The sequence below is a fragment of the Lipotes vexillifer genome, unplaced genomic scaffold (assembly GCF_000442215.2).
Source record: "Lipotes vexillifer unplaced genomic scaffold, Lipotes_vexillifer_v1.1 scaffold418, whole genome shotgun sequence".
In the NCBI taxonomy this organism is placed as follows: Eukaryota; Metazoa; Chordata; class Mammalia; order Artiodactyla; family Lipotidae; genus Lipotes; species Lipotes vexillifer.
The window spans coordinates 2,847,787-2,866,171 of record NW_006798629.1 but is presented as its reverse complement, the minus strand read 5'-3'; the positions used below and the strand labels follow the sequence as shown (position 1 = coordinate 2,866,171).

Here is an 18,385-nt window from a genome sequence, read left to right as displayed (position 1 = left end):
GAAAGAGAAAGCCAGGCAACCTATAAGAATGCATTTTCATTTGAGGTCTGTTTACTTTTCATGTCAGATCCTGAGTGTTGAGCCTCCTCTGAAAACCTGATGTTAACATGATCTTTTACAAAATGCATTCTTATACAAAACTCTTCCGCAAAGAAAAATAACCTCCCACAGACTCAGCAGTAGGCCTAGCATGCTACTTTAAGAATTATATACATCAGGTTTGCTAGGAATAAAAAGGAAAAGTGAAGGATAATTTCCAGACTGACCTGGATATAGAAGTTCTTCAGTCCAAGTTTCACAGTAGATGGAATGATTTGGCCTGACAGTCACAAACACTCTTTACCAGTGTGAAAATGATAACCAGTGACAGAGAGGCAATAATAACTTAGGAAAACTGAAAAACTACGAGAGCTAGGGTTGTATTTCTTGAACTACTTAAATTAGAAGTATTTTCCTATGCTGAAATGAGACTTTGAAATTATGATGACTCAGACATAGACTAGGGCTTTCCAACAACACTTATGAATGCTACAATGAATCTAGTAATTCATTTTATTGATAATGTACAATTAGGATGCTAAATGATCTGAACATATTACTTCTCTTACCTTAAGTGCTTTACACACGTTATAATTAAGCAAAGTTAAAATCATACACTTAATTAAGGAAAGTAGGGTTAAAATCAATGAAATAAAATTGTTCTCAGTACTCAGTTTAAACGCCATAAATGATTATTATTACATACTTTCTACAGATGGTGGGGCTTCCAAACACTGAGCCCATAAGTATATTAACAGAGCCTGAAATCAGTGTTTAATTCCTTGGACTTGGAGCAGAATCAGTTCTTTTCTTTGCTGAGTGTTTACTCTAAATAGAGGTCTCCCCTTCCAAACAAAATATTTAAGCGGCAGAACAGTTGTGCTTCTAAAACCATACAGAAGAATGAGCGTCTACTTAGAACCTGCCAATAAGCATTCAACATTTAGTTGTTAAGCAATATGCATTTTTCTTGGTATATTTTTAACCCTTTGGAAGACATTTCATTTTTGAACATTTAGGAAGGATCTGCACCTATGTGTGCTTGCATGTAGCAGGCATTTCTTGAATATTTCTTGAATTTCCTCCATCAAGAAGTTATTTCCACAAAGAACCACTCAATTATTTGACAGGTTGCTGGAAAACCTTAAATCTGGGTTCCTCCCGCATATTTTACACCACTGAGCATCCTGGAAATTCATAGCACCTTTCACTTTCATGGGAAAAATTAACATAAATTGAGCACCCACACGCAATTAAAAGCACTTTAAAAAAGATATTTTAACTCTTTAAATCCTGAAATAACTCTATGAATAAGGTACTGTTATGCCCATATACATATAAGGGAACCATGCAAGGGAATTACATATCTCGCCTGGTTTACAAAATTAGAAGTGGTAAAGCCAGAATTTAATCTAATGGTGTCTGATTCCGAAGTCCATATTTCCTCTGCAACATTATATTGCCTCCTGTATATAGACCCTAAGTTTAACCCTATTCTAGTAACTTCTCCAAAATATTGAGGCCTTCTTTATTATGGGGATACTTCATTGGCATGGTGACCGTATTTTCCTTAGGGAAATGATGATGTATAACCTGATAAAGAATTTTAACTCCAGTGTTAGATTAGGCTGAAATTAGTATGACAAAAGTTGATAATTTCTGGTAAATGTAACCGAAAGAAAGAATTCGGGTTGGGGCTATCTTGAAATATTCAGGAGGATGGATGTAACAACAGGTTGACATATTTGCACTAATTATCAATTCTGGTGCTAAGAAACTTTTAACATAGTCCTTGGACGTTGAGATTTGGGCACAGGGACATTTGTGACAGGTCTTAATAGACAAACTAGAAATGTTTAGTCTTTTTTTTTTTTAACTAAAAACTACTGAAACCAGTGATTTCACCCAACCCCTGAGCTTCTTACCTCCTTTCCAGTCACATGGGGATCAGGGCTGAAATCTGAATATCACAGAGAGTTGATCTGTCCATAAGTGTGGGCACACTTGGGCCTTTCTCTTTCCCAGTTTCACAAACCCAGGTGGGTCCAAGGCCTTCTCAGGCTACTTGCTGGTGTCTGCTAGGCCATTCCCGTTGTTTGACCAACAACTACTGTTTAGTGCGAAATCCTCACATCTTTTCTGACTTTGAGATACTTGACGACTCCCTACAGCAGGTGACTCCTTCGGAGGTGAAATCCATCTGCTCGCTCACTCTATGTTTTTCCAGGAGAAAATCCATCCCTAATCCCCATCCACTCTGGAATTCTGGTGAACAAAGCCTGCTCTCTCATTACACTCTGGTGGTGCTTTTGGGAGTGGAAGACTGACCAAGAAATCTCATTGAAACAGGAGTCACATGTTCGTGTACCACCCGGCTCTTCTCAGAAGGGTGGCAAGGACTCTAAGCAGAATACCTGAATTCTTTTTGTTTCTTGAATGGTCTCAGAATTCCTAATATCTATGTCCCTTAAAATTAAAGTGACTAGAGAGCTGGGGTGGTGTTATCTTGGCTTCAGATTGCCCAGGAAATCCTCAATTACATTTCTAACACCTTTTTCAGTACCTTTATTAATAGAAATGTGTATATTTAATATCCTAAAACTAATTTTAAATGATGGCTTTGAGGAAGAGACTAATATTCTCATAAAGGCTAACCAGATTTTTATTATAGACTTACTTTTGAAACATATTTGTTATTATAATAAAAATAACTATTAAGCCCTAACTTGATAGCTTATTCTATGAAATTATTAAAACCATTTCATCATACCTACACAGTTATACCCAACGATTAAAATAATACAGATGTGAATAGAGTACAAAAATCAAAGTTTGTCATAACCAGGATGGCGGCTAACAGATTAAGTGTGGGTCAAAGTGGTCTATTGTTCTTATTACTGTTTTTGTTTTTTTTTTTTTTTTTATGTGAAGCACTAAGCAATCTGGCAACCGTTAGCAGGAAGAGGCCAACCGTACATGGAATATACCGTTACCCTCATCTTCAAAGCATAATGAAATGTGATCTTCTGGACCGGGGCACGAACCCGTGTCCCCTGCATCGGCAGGCGGACTGTCAACCACTGCGCCACCAGGGAAGCCCATTTACTGAGTATTTTTCAAAGGTATTTTTACTCTGATTAAGTCACATGGAATCGAAATGACTACATCAGGATGCACCCTGTGGCACTGCGGCTGCAGCAAAAAGCCTGTTTCAAAATAGCTGTGTCAACATGGCCAGCTACGTGTCCTCTGCTGATTCAGGATATATAGACTGTACATTTATACATAAGGAGGAAGCCCCTCTGTCCTATTTTTCTCCCATTATATGCCATGTTGTTTTCTCTAGCCTTGATGCATGCCCTGGTGTTTGGAAACGTGACGGCGATCATACAGAGGATGTATTCCAGGTGGTCCCTCTATCACACTAGAACCAAGGATCTGAAGGACTTCATACGTGTCCATCACCTGCCCCAGCAGCTCAAGCAGAGGATGCTTGAATATTTCCAAACAACCTGGTCAGTCAACAATGGAATAGATTCCAATGAGGTAATGTGCATTTCTCATGTTGACGTTTTCAGGCAGAAAGCACGTATTCTAAGGTAAAAGCAAAGTGCTCTAATGCAGGTCTCAAAAGGGAAATACACACCTACCACCTTCTTTATCTCTTTATTTTTAATCTCTCATGACCTCAATACATCTTCTTTCATCTGCTCTGGCTTATGTTTTTACAATGTCACTTTGGATTGGCCTGTGTTTTACAGTAACTTGCTACTTTGGTCAATCAGGCAGACTTATTTTCATTCTCATTGACCCTCTTTGAAGGAACCAATTCTTATGACAGTTGAATGATGGAATCATGGAATATTAGATTAATCAAGTTAATGTTTACCTTTAAAAGCAACAAAGTAAAAAAAAAACAAAAAGGCTTTTCAGCAAACATGTTATCTTTGGACATCCAGAAACACTGCAGACCACCACTGTAGAAAAGGTATCCTATAAATCAAGCAACCATTCCACCAACCTCCCAACGAAACCAGTCATCAATATTTTTAAGTAATTATTTGTTTTCTCCTCTCTTCAGATGGTCATGACAGCAGAGGAAACAGTAAAGGGTCCAAATTCCATATCTTCTGTCCTGAGTAGGCATCTTTGTGGGAAGCAAGTCACAAGGAACTATATGTTTCATTCTAGAGTCTTTTATCAATTTATTCTATTTCTCCAGACGTATTAACAGCTGATTATTTAGGAGCACACAACCAGGGTCACAGTCATGGAAAAATCTCTCCAGGATTATTCATATGTATATTTCCTCTTCTGTACTGTGGTTGGTCAAACAGTGGGAAAAACTTCCTGTGGTCTTATAGTCAATCAATTACGCAAGACTGACCCCAACTTGCTTCCCTCTTTCATCTTCTCTGACAGCTTTTGAAAGACTTTCCAGATGAGCTTCGTTCTGACATCACCATGCACCTGAACAAGGAAATCTTGCAGTTGTCTCTTTTTGAGTGTGCCAGCCGGGGCTGCCTCAGGTCTCTGTCCCTACACATCAAAACCTCCTTCTGTGCTCCAGGGGAGTATCTGCTGCGTCAGGGAGATGCTTTGCAGGCCATCTACTTTGTATGCTCGGGCTCCATGGAAGTTCTTAAAGACAGCATGGTGCTGGCAATTCTTGGTATGTCTGAGTTGAAACGCTTCATGAAATTTTACTCTGGAGCATAAATTAAGGAGATGAAATGGGGGGAAAAACTGTGATTGAGAGAAGGAAAATTAGGGCTGAATATGTGGATTCAAGATATGGGTTTAATTTGCCAAATTATTATTATTAGTTTTTTTTATTATTATTAATTGTTATGCCATATATTGAGTTTACACTGTGCTAAGTGTTATATCCAACACATGTTTAGATTCTTATTAAAAATCCAGTGGTATAAATATTATCCCTACTTTACAAGTGAATATATAGTATCTTAGTTAACTTAATTTGCCCCAAATAACATAGCAAGAGAATGAACACAGTTCTTTCTGATTCCTAAAGCCAGATTATAAATTATGATATAGTCTGCCTCTTGGTGAAACAGCTGGTCAGTTTTCAGAGGGCATTTCTGCCTTTTTGTGGAGAATCAATTCAGAGAAGAACATTGAAAATTGTTTTATCTGTGCTAGAAATTGAACAAAAAATGATTTCATATTGAGAATAAGCTCTCATAGCAATCATAGCAATCATTAACTCAATTCTGTCAAGGTGATGATAGGCTTTTTTCACTCCCTCAAAAATTCGGACAATTTGTGAATATTTTATACCACAAAGTTGACTCCAACTATTAAGACATAATTGGTGTTCATTGAAATGTAAATGTCAGCTGACAAAAGGTGACATGCAGGGTTAATGTAGAAAATTTGCTATCTGCAATTTTATGTGTACCTCTTTTAAAAACCACTTTCATTTGTTTCTTTATCTGTTTGTTCATTTATTTATTCAACTATTATTTCTTGAGGGCCTACGAATAAATTAGGTACTGGTCTAAATGATATATTTTGAACACCAGTGTAGAATGATAATGTTTAGAATTTGTGTTAATTAAAAGTGGCTAATGCAGCACTTTTCATTTATTTATAATTTTCATATTTAAGAACCTAATATCTGTGGACAACCCAACGCTTAACAAAGTATTTTCACATGTGGGACCTTAGTTACGTTTTCCTAACACAAAGAGACAGATAAGAGAGGTATTTTCTCATTTTTCCAAAGTCAAGGCTAACCTAGGTCTTCAGACTCTGTATCCAATGTCCTTTCCACCTCTGAACAATGCCTTTTATTCTATATGATCATTGTTAAGTCTGCAGTCTCTGGATTTTAGCTAGTAAGCTTCAAGATAGGTTATATTTGGGAAGAGAGAAGAGAACTAATATTGAATGATTCCCTAATGTGAGTTGGGTGTTGTATGTCCATTATCCAGTTCAAATCTTGCAACCCTATTAGGTTGCTATGATTATCCCCAGTTAGAGGTGCAGAGATGGGGGCAGCGAGGGGTAAAATACCAAATGGAAGAATGCTTTCCATTGCTTCCAATTGACTTCAGTTTGCCACATCCCAGAGGAAAGGTAGGGCTTGCCTTCCAAAGTTTGGGCTCAATTCTTGATTCACCCCCTTATGTTTTTCTCCTTAATAGAAAGGCATGGAAGAGCAACTAAAAGTGTATTTATCCTCAGTGTGGCCAGCTCATTATCAGTGGGAGAGTGAGACTCTGTATGTGTGTGTTTTTCAAGAGGAGAATTTAACACTCTTCCTGCCCACTTCTCAACTCTATGAAGTTAAAGATCATTCTATCATTTTTTATTCAAAATTAAAAGTGACAATCATTTCTAAATTTGCTTCAAAAACCTTTCTTTACCTGTGGGCTTCCTTATTACCACTATCAGTTTTATAGCCTGTCCATTGAAACAGTCTGCTTTTAAAAGGGCATTTAGTGCCATTTACAGCGACATGGATGGACCTAGAGATTGTCATACTGATTGAAGTAAGTCAGACAAAGACAAATATATGATATCGCTTATATGCGGAATCTCAAAAAATGGTACAAATGAACTTATTTACAGAACAGAAATAGAGTCACGGATGTAGAAAGTAAATTTATGGTTACCAAGGGGGAAAGGTGGTGGAGGGATAAATTGGGAGATTGGGATTGACATATACACACTACTATATATAAAATGGATAGCTAATAACGTACTGTATAGCACGGGGAACTGTACTCAACACTCTGTGATGACCTATATGGGAATAGAATCTAAAGAAGAGTCAATATATGTCTATGTATAACCGATTCACTTTTCCGTACAGCAGAAACTAACACAACATTGTAAATTAACTATACTCCCATAAAAATTAGTTTAAAATAAAATAAATAAAATTAAAGGGTATTTAGTTATTTTTCTATCAGCTTATGGTTTGTTATACATGTAAGCAAATTAATGTACTATTTTTAAATGTATATAATGTGGGTTTTTCCATAATTGTGGTGAATTTTCAAATTTGTTAGCTAGCAACAATTCTAGGAATGGAATACGAAGGCATCATCCCTGATACTATGTCACGATAGGTACAAATTTGATGGCTTGTATGTAAATACTATTGTTTGTAATACACAATTCCATCGGATTTTCTTATTTTAAAAAAATTCTACTAACAACTAAAAGACTTAGTTTATTGCCTTGTGCTTCTGGCCCACATTTCCTACATAAATTGAGCTTCCCGTAATTAACATTTTCCCATCTTTGCTGCTACCATATATCTCTCAAAAATGCACATGACCATTCGAAACACGCCTATGCTATATTGGGACTAAACCCAAAGATAATACATTAGTCATATTTTCTCTCTGTGGTTAGCATTATTTCAACGGAGACTGACTATTTTACTTCCCCTATGGTAATATTATCTTATGGGCCAATTTAAATCAATCCTGACTTTGATAAACTTAAGCACATGGCTTAAAATATAGATATTTAGTACATGTTCACTCTGCCAACAAAATAATTAATACATAATGTCGTAGGGGAAAAGTATCACCAAACAGCTGTCAAGCCATAATTTATTCAAACAATCCCATCGTCCTATCAATTCTTGAAGGTGTTCTTAATCTGATGCTTTTGGGGGAGGCAGTTGACACAGAGGCAGGGATTTTTCCAGGGATAGAACTTGTCTGCCTTATACACATTCATTTCATGTCCTGGTAATTGAACACTTTCTTCATTGTGGTTTAAAAGAAGATGACAAAGCACAGATAAATGCACTCTTCACAGATGGCATTAGTCTGCCTAATTACAATTAAACATAAGTTATAGCTCTAACCAGGATGGTTTGCACATGCATCCCATCAACGTTTTTTTGCCCAATGGAAGAATAATGATTAGCAAATATCAGTAATGGAATTCTGAATAATAGAGACTCTAAGGGAACATAAATATCTTCTTTTCTTTTAGAAATAAGGATACTGAAACCCAGTGTAATTAAGAAACTTAGATATAGGCTCTACATCTAGGTAGGGAGTAATCCACAAAATCATAAAATTAGTGAGGGTGATGACCAGGCTCCACCTGAGGTCTGGCACACATGTCAGTGGTCCATAATTATCCACTGAATAAATAAATAAACTAGAATTCTTTCTAGGATGCCAAGTTTAGCAAGATGCTGGGGTGATTGTGGCCAAAATCACCAGGTGTGAAAGTATGATGACCTTAAAGTTTTTCCAAACACCAGTTGCTTAACAGAATATGTGAATTCTCACCGCGGCAACATGGTGCATCATGGTAAATTCTCCTCAGATATACAAAATTTGAAAATCTGCTGTATTCAGTCCATCCTGGCTGTATTTACATATTGCATCAGTATCCAACTTTGAGTTTTTGATCAGCAGTTTAGATTTCTAACAAAACATGCAAGAAAAGAAATTTCCAAGTTTAGCAGAATTGGTGACAACAATAAATCAAACTTGAATTCTTCAGCACTATATGGCTGTTTCTTCTCTTAGTGTTTATAAATATAGATTTTAGTCTTTTTTCTTCTGCCAAATAGGCTCAATTTCAAGGTTTTAATTCAAAGATAATACCTAGAATAATTTACAATGTTTTGATCTGGCACAAATATTTATGAATATCTCATGTATTCATGGTTGATGTGGCACATCTCCTTGTACTGTCAAATTCAATAAAACAGACTTTTATTGAAGCCTGCTGCATGCCAGAGACTTTGCTTCCAGAAATTCTGGGCACAGTAAAAAATAAAAGTTTCAAAGTTAAAAAATTAATTGAATGAAGAATGGATGGGGCAATTTGTTCTATAACATTCCAAAGATGTTATTTGCTTGGTGGTTTTTGGTTAGTCAATTAGTGGTTGTTGGTTCCCTATAAAATGAAACAAAGAGGCCATAAAACTATATAAATAAATAAGTTATTTTATTTATTTATAGGCATGATGATATTTGAGGACAAAGCAAAGACAAAGTAGAAACTCCTAAGTTGGAGCCTTGAATCCAGTGCGAACTTGGTCATATTACCTCAGCTTTTAACCTAAGTTTGTCTGAGAATTGAATGGATTTTCTTGCAGATTTCTCACATGGACGCTGAGTGAATTAATGGCTCTGTCGAAAATAAAACTGAAGCTGCAATCAGCTCTTTGTTAGTAATTACAATTATGCTCACCCTCCTGCCAGGTTAAACTGATTTGAATCAATTTTAAGATTTTAAAGATTCAAATAACTTGTCCAATATTATCTAATCAGCAAACTCGAGGAAGTAAGCTAGTTCCCATACAGGTGAAGTGTAGCCTAAGACTGATCGACAGAGGTGTTACAAAAGATCAGAGGTGCTGGCTGTGGGGTGGGACACAGAAAATGTGAATAAAGTAGTGTTAGATCATCTCTCCCCACAGTGGAAGAGCTCATAGTTTTTATTTGTTCACTTTCTTTGTTGCTGGAGGAAATGGGATTTTTACACTTTCACAGAGCATTAAAACTATGACTTGTATTTCGCATTTGTATGTAATAGGTTGCATGGTCCGTAATGCCCAGTAGTTGCCTCTGCCTCTCAACCCTCCTCCTCCATGCCCCGCCTCCTGTCTTGTAGACATGTTCAGAGATAAATAAAACAACCCGAGTATATTAGATGGTGATGCTTATATTATTGCCCAAAGTACTAGAATCAAAATGATTAATATACCTCTTGATGGTCTAAACCTCAGAATCCTGGAGCATTTTTACAGTCAGAAAAACTGAGCCATTATTATTTCTCTTGAGTGGTTAAAGCAACTATGACGAAAAATGTCAACTGCTTTGTCTAAAGTCATTGACCAAATCCTGTGAGGGACCTGTCTGGAGCCCATGTATGACCTACAATTCCTAACTCTCAGGCTCCTAGGCTTTATTCTCTAGACGAGTTTTCTCAACTGGGGACAATTTTGATTGCCAGGGCACATTTGGCAATGCCTGCAGATGTTTTGGGTGTCATCTCGGGGGGTGGCTGATGTGAGATGCTGCTAAACATTCTACCCTGTACGGAATGCTCTCCCTGCCAGCAAAGAATGATCAGGCCCCAAATCTCAACACTGCTGAGGCTGAGAAACCCTGCCCCAGATAAAGGTTCCTCTTCTCTTTCAGTGTAATTTCAGAGAAATGAAGCCTGTAAATCAGACAAAGTTACCAGTCCCAAGCTTGCTTTTCATTAAAGCTACATGTCTCTTTTTTTCACTGTTTCAAGGGAAAGGGGATTTAATTGGAGCCAATCTATCAATTAAGGACCAAGTGATCAAGACCAACGCGGATGTGAAGGCGCTAACCTACTGTGATCTCCAGTGCATCATCCTCAAAGGACTCTTTGAAGTGCTGGACCTTTACCCAGAATATGCTCACAAATTTGTGGAAGACATTCAGCATGACCTCACATACAACCTTCGAGAAGGTCACGAGAGTGATGTAAGTCTCACTTCTAATTAGTGCTGAGTCCCAAACACACGGGGCCTGGAGATCATTTATAACAGGAAAGGCACATGTCCTGACCTCACTTCAAAAAGTCTCTGAGCAGATAAGGTAGGACTGTTCAGTTACTAATTGAGCAGTTAGATAATTAGCTACAAGTCAAACCTGGAGATTGTTATCAAAATTTTAGGAAAGTATTATTTACGGATGACTTCTCTTAATTCAGTTTCTTTCTTTTTTATTTTCATGTGCTTATAGCCAAAATCAATTTCAGGGACATATAATATTCAGCTAGAGATGTGTGACTTCTCCCGAACTGAAAGATTTCTGGATAGAGTATGTGGTGCAGAGTTTGCTGTGTGTGTAATTATTCACTACTCCACTGGCTTGACATGCATTTTGCTTAAGAATATCTTCTTATTTGTTAACCGGTACTCAAAACAGCCTATCTTAAAATGACTAAAAATGCACGGAAGGATTCAAGCCAAAGATTGTCACGCTGAAAGCATAATGAACATTTTCTGAAATTATATATTTGCTGCATGTTTCAGTTTATACAAACAGCTTTCCTGTCAAAATATGTACCAAACTGCATCCCGTGATTAAGCTGCTCATGAACATGACTTCATTAGATGTGTCAGAGAGACCAATGATTTAATAGGGATGATTGTTGAAAGGCAAACCAGAGCACGTACGCAGAGCATTCTCTATGAACAGAAGCCTTGATCTGCTGCCTTGAGCTGCCCCAGATATCTGCTATACTCGATTTTTTCCCTAAGGGTTTAAGAAACGAAGCTCTTGTTTTGACTCACCCACTTGTGGGGACATTTTGTTCGTCATCAGTATTCTCCACTTGAAAGGTAAAGAATGAACCCAAATTGCATATGACTTCATCTTGGTGGAGGATGTCAAATGGCACAGTATGTAGATGGTATCCCTTTCTGACGTTCAAGATCACCACTTTTGAATGTGTGCTTCTCTCCATTGATGATGACAAGCGGCAGAGGAGGTATCGATATTTATTGCAAACTTACTTGTGCTAAGTACTCTGCCTGTGTAAAACATCTCATTTAGTGCTTAAAGCCACTGTTGAAGGTGAGTGTCAACTAGGTTTTACAGGACAGGAGGCAGATGCAGAATGGTTAAGTAACGTGTGTGAGGTCACACAAACTTGTAGGTGGCAGGGACAGAATATGGGCACAGGGGTCTGTCATTTTAAAATCTGTAAACTCGTAGTTATGTTGTCTCTTATTTATTTATTTATTTATTTTTGGCGGCATTGGGTCTTCATTGCTGCGCGCGGGCTTTCTCTAGTTGTGCCGAGCGGGGCAACTCTTCACTGCTGTGCACGGGCTTCTCATCGTGGTGGCTTCTCTTGTTGTGGAGCACGGGCTCTAGGCGTGCCGGCTTCAGTGGTTGCAGCACGTGGGCTCAGTAGTTGTGGCTCATGGGCTTAGTTGCTCCATGGCATGTGAGATCTTCCCGGACCAGGGCTCAAACCCCTGTCCCCTGCATTGGCAGGTGGATTCTTAACCACTGTGCCACCAGGGAAGTCCCCTGTTGTCTCTTCTTCTTGAAGACACTCTTCTTGTCTTCCCTTTCAATAAATCAAGGTCTATGACTATAGTTGCCTTTTGTGCTCTCCACGACAGCGTAATGTGACAACTATTTTTGAAGAGTGGAGGTGAGTTAGGGCATCGAAGCCACCAAAAAGGGAAAAAGAAATGAGGGAAGAGAGGAAGAGCCAACATTCCTCAGCATAGACAAATGGAAAATATGGGATCTCAACCCCTAGTTTCTTCTTATTTGGTTACTTTTAAGAATTCTTACCTTTAATCCATTTTTTATCTTCTTCTCTTTGCTGAAACATTAATCATAGTGATTTTAAAACTCCAGTGTCTGAATTGCCAATGAGACTATTTTCGTGATCTGTTATTTCTCTTGTGTGTGGTTTTTTTGTTTGTTTGTTTCCTTTTAGGTTATTTGGCCCCCACCCCTTTTTTAGCAGATATCATGATTTTGCTTCATTGTAGATATTGTTTATGAAAAAGTGTTCACATTGTTTCCCTCCAGATAGGGTTATAGTTTCTTTTGGCAGGCAGATAGAGTACCAGCAAATCACTTTCATCCTGCCCACAGTTTCTCTTCAGCTTTGTTAGGCTGATCTGTTTCAGTTGTGCCCTTACTCTGGTGCTATAGCTCTCACTCCTAAGTAAGACATGATTTTTTTCAGGATCTCAGCTAAAATCCTTGGATGTTCACCAAGGCTTCTCCAATTTGGCAGGCCTTGAATTCCAGCCTGCATCTCCTGAGCATCACATGGTTATGGAAATCATCTGGTTTCTTGGAGCACCACCCTGTGTAGGCTCAAATGGGGAGCTGGCTGATGCCTCAAGGGCCCCATTGATGCAGTTCCCTCCTCTCTGGGGTTTATTCATCAAATCCCAGGTGGTTTGGTACACCTAAACGTCCTCGTCCAGGAAGACTGTTCCTTTCTCTTCCACCTCACACTGAAACGGCTGAGTGTCTCAGGAAAACACCTGGATAAACATGGTCCTCACACTGATGGACTTCCCTTTTCCCAGGCAACACAGCCCTTCAAGTCTGACCTAAGTTGCTTGCTCTCCAGTGCTTTCAAACAGTTATTTTATATATTTTGTCCAGATTTATAATTATTTTTTAGTTCGATATAAGCCATTTCATTGTGGCTGAAACCAAAAGTCTTGCTTCTTTACAGAGGACTCCTTCTAAGTTACATTTTAAGGGCTAATGGGAACTGGCGCTTACCTCTGAGACCCTTATTGTTTTATATTTTGTGTTTCCTCATCTTGTATCACTCAGAAGTTCTATTTACATTATATCCAAGATCCTGGGATGCTATACCTTCTAAAGGTAAATTTGGACCACCCTGACCCATAATTTCATAACCCGGGGGAGAAGTCTTGTGCTGTTTCCAAGGATACTATGACTTTGGGGGGAGCTTATATTCTGACGATTACCTATGGTCATGGATTCCTGCTCTCTGCTCTGCAACTCTGGTGTAAGACCAGTGTGGAACCCAGCCCCCTCCTTAATACCCACACATGTGCCAACAAAAATATCCAGTCACACAGGGTTTCTGGTAGGTTGAAGCCCGTGTGAAAGGTTGGTCAATGAGTCCTAGAAGGAGGAACATTTGCATGATGGAAATGCAAACAGTATAAATGTGACTTCACTCTATATCCTTATTCTTAAAACTCCTGTGGCCTCCCTGCCCCGTTGTTCAGCCCTTTATTCTTGGTCTCACCTCCTCTCCTCTTCATCCTTTCCCTTCATCCACAAATTCCCCATTGTTTCTGACACATATTAGCTTAACTCTCTCTGTTTGATTGCCTTGTGTCTTTCTAATTTTGCCTCTGGGTATCACTTCTATCCCAAGTAGTTTATAAACTATCAGGTGACAGAGACTGTTACCAGAACATCTGGATAAAGAGGAGACTGATCAACCCATTTTGAAATAAAGACCAAAGAAGCATTTTAAGAAATAGTCAAAAGGTATGCATGTAACAGTAAGCTGTGACTCTAGAATTCTGTTAAATTACGTAACTTTAGAATAGTAGCCCATCCAATTCCCACAGGAAAACTAATTAAAATGTGTAAAATATTTTCTAAGTTTGTGAAAAGGCTACCTAGTACTGTTTTGATCTCATGCTAATTAGGAGTTTTATGCACTCAGTGTATTCTCTGTGTTTGCCCTTATTTATATCTCCTAGATGACCCCAATAATGACATAGATTAATTTAGTTATTTCGGTCTATGGAGATGCTAAGAAATTTGCTTCACACCTTCTCATGGTAAACCCTATAAAATTGATTTTAGCACAGACACATCTGTTGTTGGTTGTGAAATTTAGTTTGCCTTAATATAAGAATTTTGAATTTGAGATAAATAGTGATGGAAGAGTATCTAAAATATGTTTTCAAAAATTAATAGTGCTAAAACACTGAAGATCAGATATTGCTATGGCTATGTGTAGATATGTTCTGGGTTTGCACATCGTGGACTCTGACTTGGTGGTAAGGTTGTGAAGCAGCAAATGGCAATGGTTGTTGGAAAAAGGTGATAAATTCTCTGGTTTTACCTTAACGGGTTACTCAATGAAACCTATTAACTTTTTTTTGTCATTTTTTTTACTGAAGTATAGTTGATTTACAGTGTTTCAAGTATATAGCAAAGTGATTCAGTTATACATTTATATATGTATTCTTTTTCAGATTATTTTCCATTACAGGTTATTTACAAAATATTGAGTATAGTTCCCTGTGCTCTACAGTAGGTCTTGTTTATCTATTTTGTATATAGTAGTGTGTATATGTTAATCCCAAATTCCTAATTTATCCCTCCTCTCTTTCCCCTTTGGTAACCATAGTTTGTTTTCTGTGTCTGTAAGTCTGTTTCTGTTTTGTAAATAAATTCATTTGTATCATTTTTTAGATTCCACATACAAGTGATTTCATATGATATTTGTCTTTATCTAATTTACTTAATTTAGGATGATAATCTCTAGGTTCATCCATGTTGCTGCAAATGGCATTATTTCGTTCTTTTTTATGGCTGAGTAATATTCCATTGTGTATATGTACCACATCTTCTTTATCCATTTCTCTGTTGATGGACATTTAGGTTGCTTCCATGTCTTGGCTATTGTAAATAGTACTGCTATAAACATTGGGGTGTATGTATTATTTTGAGTTAGAATTTTCATCCTTTCCGGATATATTCCCAGGAGTGGGATTGCTGAACTGTATTGCAACTCTGTTTTTAAAGGAACCTCCCTACTGTTCTCCACAGTGGCTGCACCAATTCACATTCCCACCAACAGTGTAGGAGGGTTCCATTTTCTCCACACCCTCTCCAGCATTTATTATTTGTAGGCTTTTTGATGATAGCCATTCTGACCAGTGTGAGGTAAAACCTCTTTGTAGTTTTGATTTGCATTTCTCTAATAATTAGCAATGTTGAGTATCTTTTCATGTGCCTATTGACCATCAGTATGTCTTTGGAGAAATGTCTATTTAGGTCTTCTGCCCATTTTTTGATTGGAAACCTATTACAGTTTAAGTGTGTTGGTTACCTCATTTTTTCCCTTAGTTTTCCATTATTTTTATATAATCTGATCAGCATAAAAAATAAAGTCTCCTCATTCACTCTCCCCACCCTTTAGTAAAGAGAGAAATATTTCCCAAGGTTCCTGAGTGTCAGTGGCCTCTGGGTGAAGGTCTTTGAAATGCCACCTCCACTACAGCACAAGAGGTTACACCAAATTTCAGAGAAGGTTCCTGAACAGAGACAAGGGAGCCTGTGAGGAGCACCCACTTTTAGCAGCTTTCCTCCAGTTTTGATGTATTTGATGGTATGTGGGTGATTTATGGTGCTGACCCATAGCTGCTCAGAACCTCAAGCTTCATCACAGTACCCCAAACCCCCCATCAACACACACTCTCTCTACACACCAAGCACCATATTTCAATAGTGTAGTTACAAAACTATGCATTCCGGTCTTGACTCTCGAGTGAAACAAGCACATTTATAGACATAATTAATGGAAAACTTTCCAGAGTGGTCATATACATCAGATGACACCTATATATTACAACATAATTAAATGTAAAAGTTACATGCTAATGGGAGAGTCAACTTGCTCTCACCAGCCTGTGGGGTGTGTATGGGGTGGGAGGGTGGGCAGGTAGGTAATGAGACATATCTCCCTGACCATGACAAAAGAGAAGTGACATAATGGTTCTCCCTGTCTCTATTCTTTTTCTTTAAATTGAGTTATAATTAACAAACAATATTAGATTAGATTAAGATGTACAACATAGTGATTCAATATTTTTAGATCTTATAAAATGATCACCACAATAAATCCAGTTGCCATCTAGCACCATACAAAGTTGTTATAATATTATTGACTGTATTCCCTATGTGTATGTTACATCCCTGTGACTTATTTATTTTGTAGCCAGTTTTTTTTTTTCACTAGTCAGAATTTTTTACCTCTTAATCCCCTTCACCTATTTCATTCCACCCCCCAACCCTCTCCCCTCTGACAATTGCCAGTTTGTTTCTGTTTAATTCTGTTTTGTTTGTTCTTTTGTCTTTTAGATTCCGCATATAAGTGAAATCATACAGTACGTGATTTTCTCTGTCTGACTTATTTCACTTAGCATAATACTCTCCAGGTTCATCCATGCTGCTGCAAGTGCCAGGACTTTATTATTTTTATGGCTGAGTAATATTCCATTGTATAGTATACCACATCTTCTTTATCCATTCATATATCGATGGATACCTAGATTGTTTCCATGTCTTGGTTATAGTAGGTAGTGCTGCAGTGAACATGGGAGTGCATACATCTTTTCAAATTAGTGTTTCCATTTTCTTCAGATAACTACTCAGAATTGGAATTGTTGGATCATATGGTATTTCTATTTTAAGTTTTTTGAGGAACTTCCACACTGCTTTCTGTAGTGGCTACATTAATTTATATTTCCACCAACAGCACATGAGGGTTCCCTTTTCTCAATATCCTTGCCAGCACCTGTTATTTATTGTCCCTTTTGTGATAACCATACTTAAAGGTGTGAGGTGATAGCTCATTTACGTTTCCCTGATGATTAGTGATATTGAGGATCTTTTCATGTGCCTTTTGACCATCTGTATGTCTTCTTTGGAAAAATGTCTATTTAGGTCTTCTGCCCATTTTTTAATTGGGTTATTTGGTTTTTTGATACTGAGTTGTATGAGTTCTTTATATATTTTGGTACCAACCACTGATTGGATATATCATTTACAAATACCTTCTCCCATTCAGTAGATTGCCTTTTTGTTTTGTTGGTAGTTTCCTTCCCGTGTAAAAGCTTCTTAGTATGATGTAGTCCCATTTGTTTATTTTTGCTTTTGTTTCCTCTACCTGAGGAGTCATATCCAAAAAAATATTGCTAAGACCAATGTCAAAGAAGTTCCTGCCTATGTTTTCTTCTAGGAGTTTTATGGTTTCAGGTCTTACATTTAAACCTTTAGTCCATTTTGAGTTTATTTTTGTATATGGTGTGAGAAAGTGGTTCAATTTCATTCCTTTACAAGTAGCTGTCCAGTTTTCCCAACACCATTTATTAAAGAGACTTTTACTGCATTGAATAATCTTGCCTCCTTTGTCATAGATTAACTGACCATATAAGTGTGGGTTTATCTCTCAGCTCTCTCTTCTATGCCATTGAGCTTCATGTCTGTTTTTGTGCCAGTACCATACTCTCTGATTACTAGCACTGTAGCATAGTTTCAAGTCTAGGATCCTGATACCTTCAGATTTGTTCTTCTTTCTCAAAATTACTTTGGTTATTTGTGGTCTTTTGTGGTTCCAAAAAACTTGGGGGATTATTTGTTCTAGTGTTGTGGAAAATGCCATTGGTATTCTGATAGGGATTGCATTGAATGTGCAGATTGCTTTATGTAGTATGAATATTTTAACGATATTGATTCTTCTAATCCATAAGCACGGTATAATTTTCCATTTGTTTGTGTCATCTTCAATTTCTTTCCTCAATGTCTTATAGTTTTCAGAATAAAGGTCCTTTGCCTCCTTGTTTAAATGTATTCCTAAATATTTTATTCTCTTTGTTGAAATTATAAATGGGATTGTTTTCTTTATTTCTCTTTCTGATAGTTTGTTATTAATGTGTAGAAACACAATAGATTTCTGGATATTAATTTTGTATCCTGCAACTTTAATTAATTCATTTATTAGTTCTAATAGTTTTTGGGGGGGGTTTCTATATGCAGTATCATATATCTGTAAATATATACATACATACTATCATATCTTCTGTAAATAG

The 18,385-nt window shown here is 37.4% G+C and overlaps 1 protein-coding gene across 1 annotated transcript in view; it reads left to right on the top strand.

The window, feature by feature from the left end:
* KCNH8 (potassium voltage-gated channel subfamily H member 8) overlaps window positions 1-18,385 on the top strand; it is a 397,642-nt gene that overhangs the window by 316,243 nt on the left and 63,014 nt on the right. Inside the window, exons 9-11 of the mRNA XM_007470616.1 lie at window positions 3,386-3,585; window positions 4,462-4,711; window positions 10,294-10,508. Of these exons, the coding sequence (XP_007470678.1) occupies window positions 3,386-3,585; window positions 4,462-4,711; window positions 10,294-10,508 (665 nt within the window). The remainder of the gene's footprint in view (window positions 1-3,385; window positions 3,586-4,461; window positions 4,712-10,293; window positions 10,509-18,385) is intronic.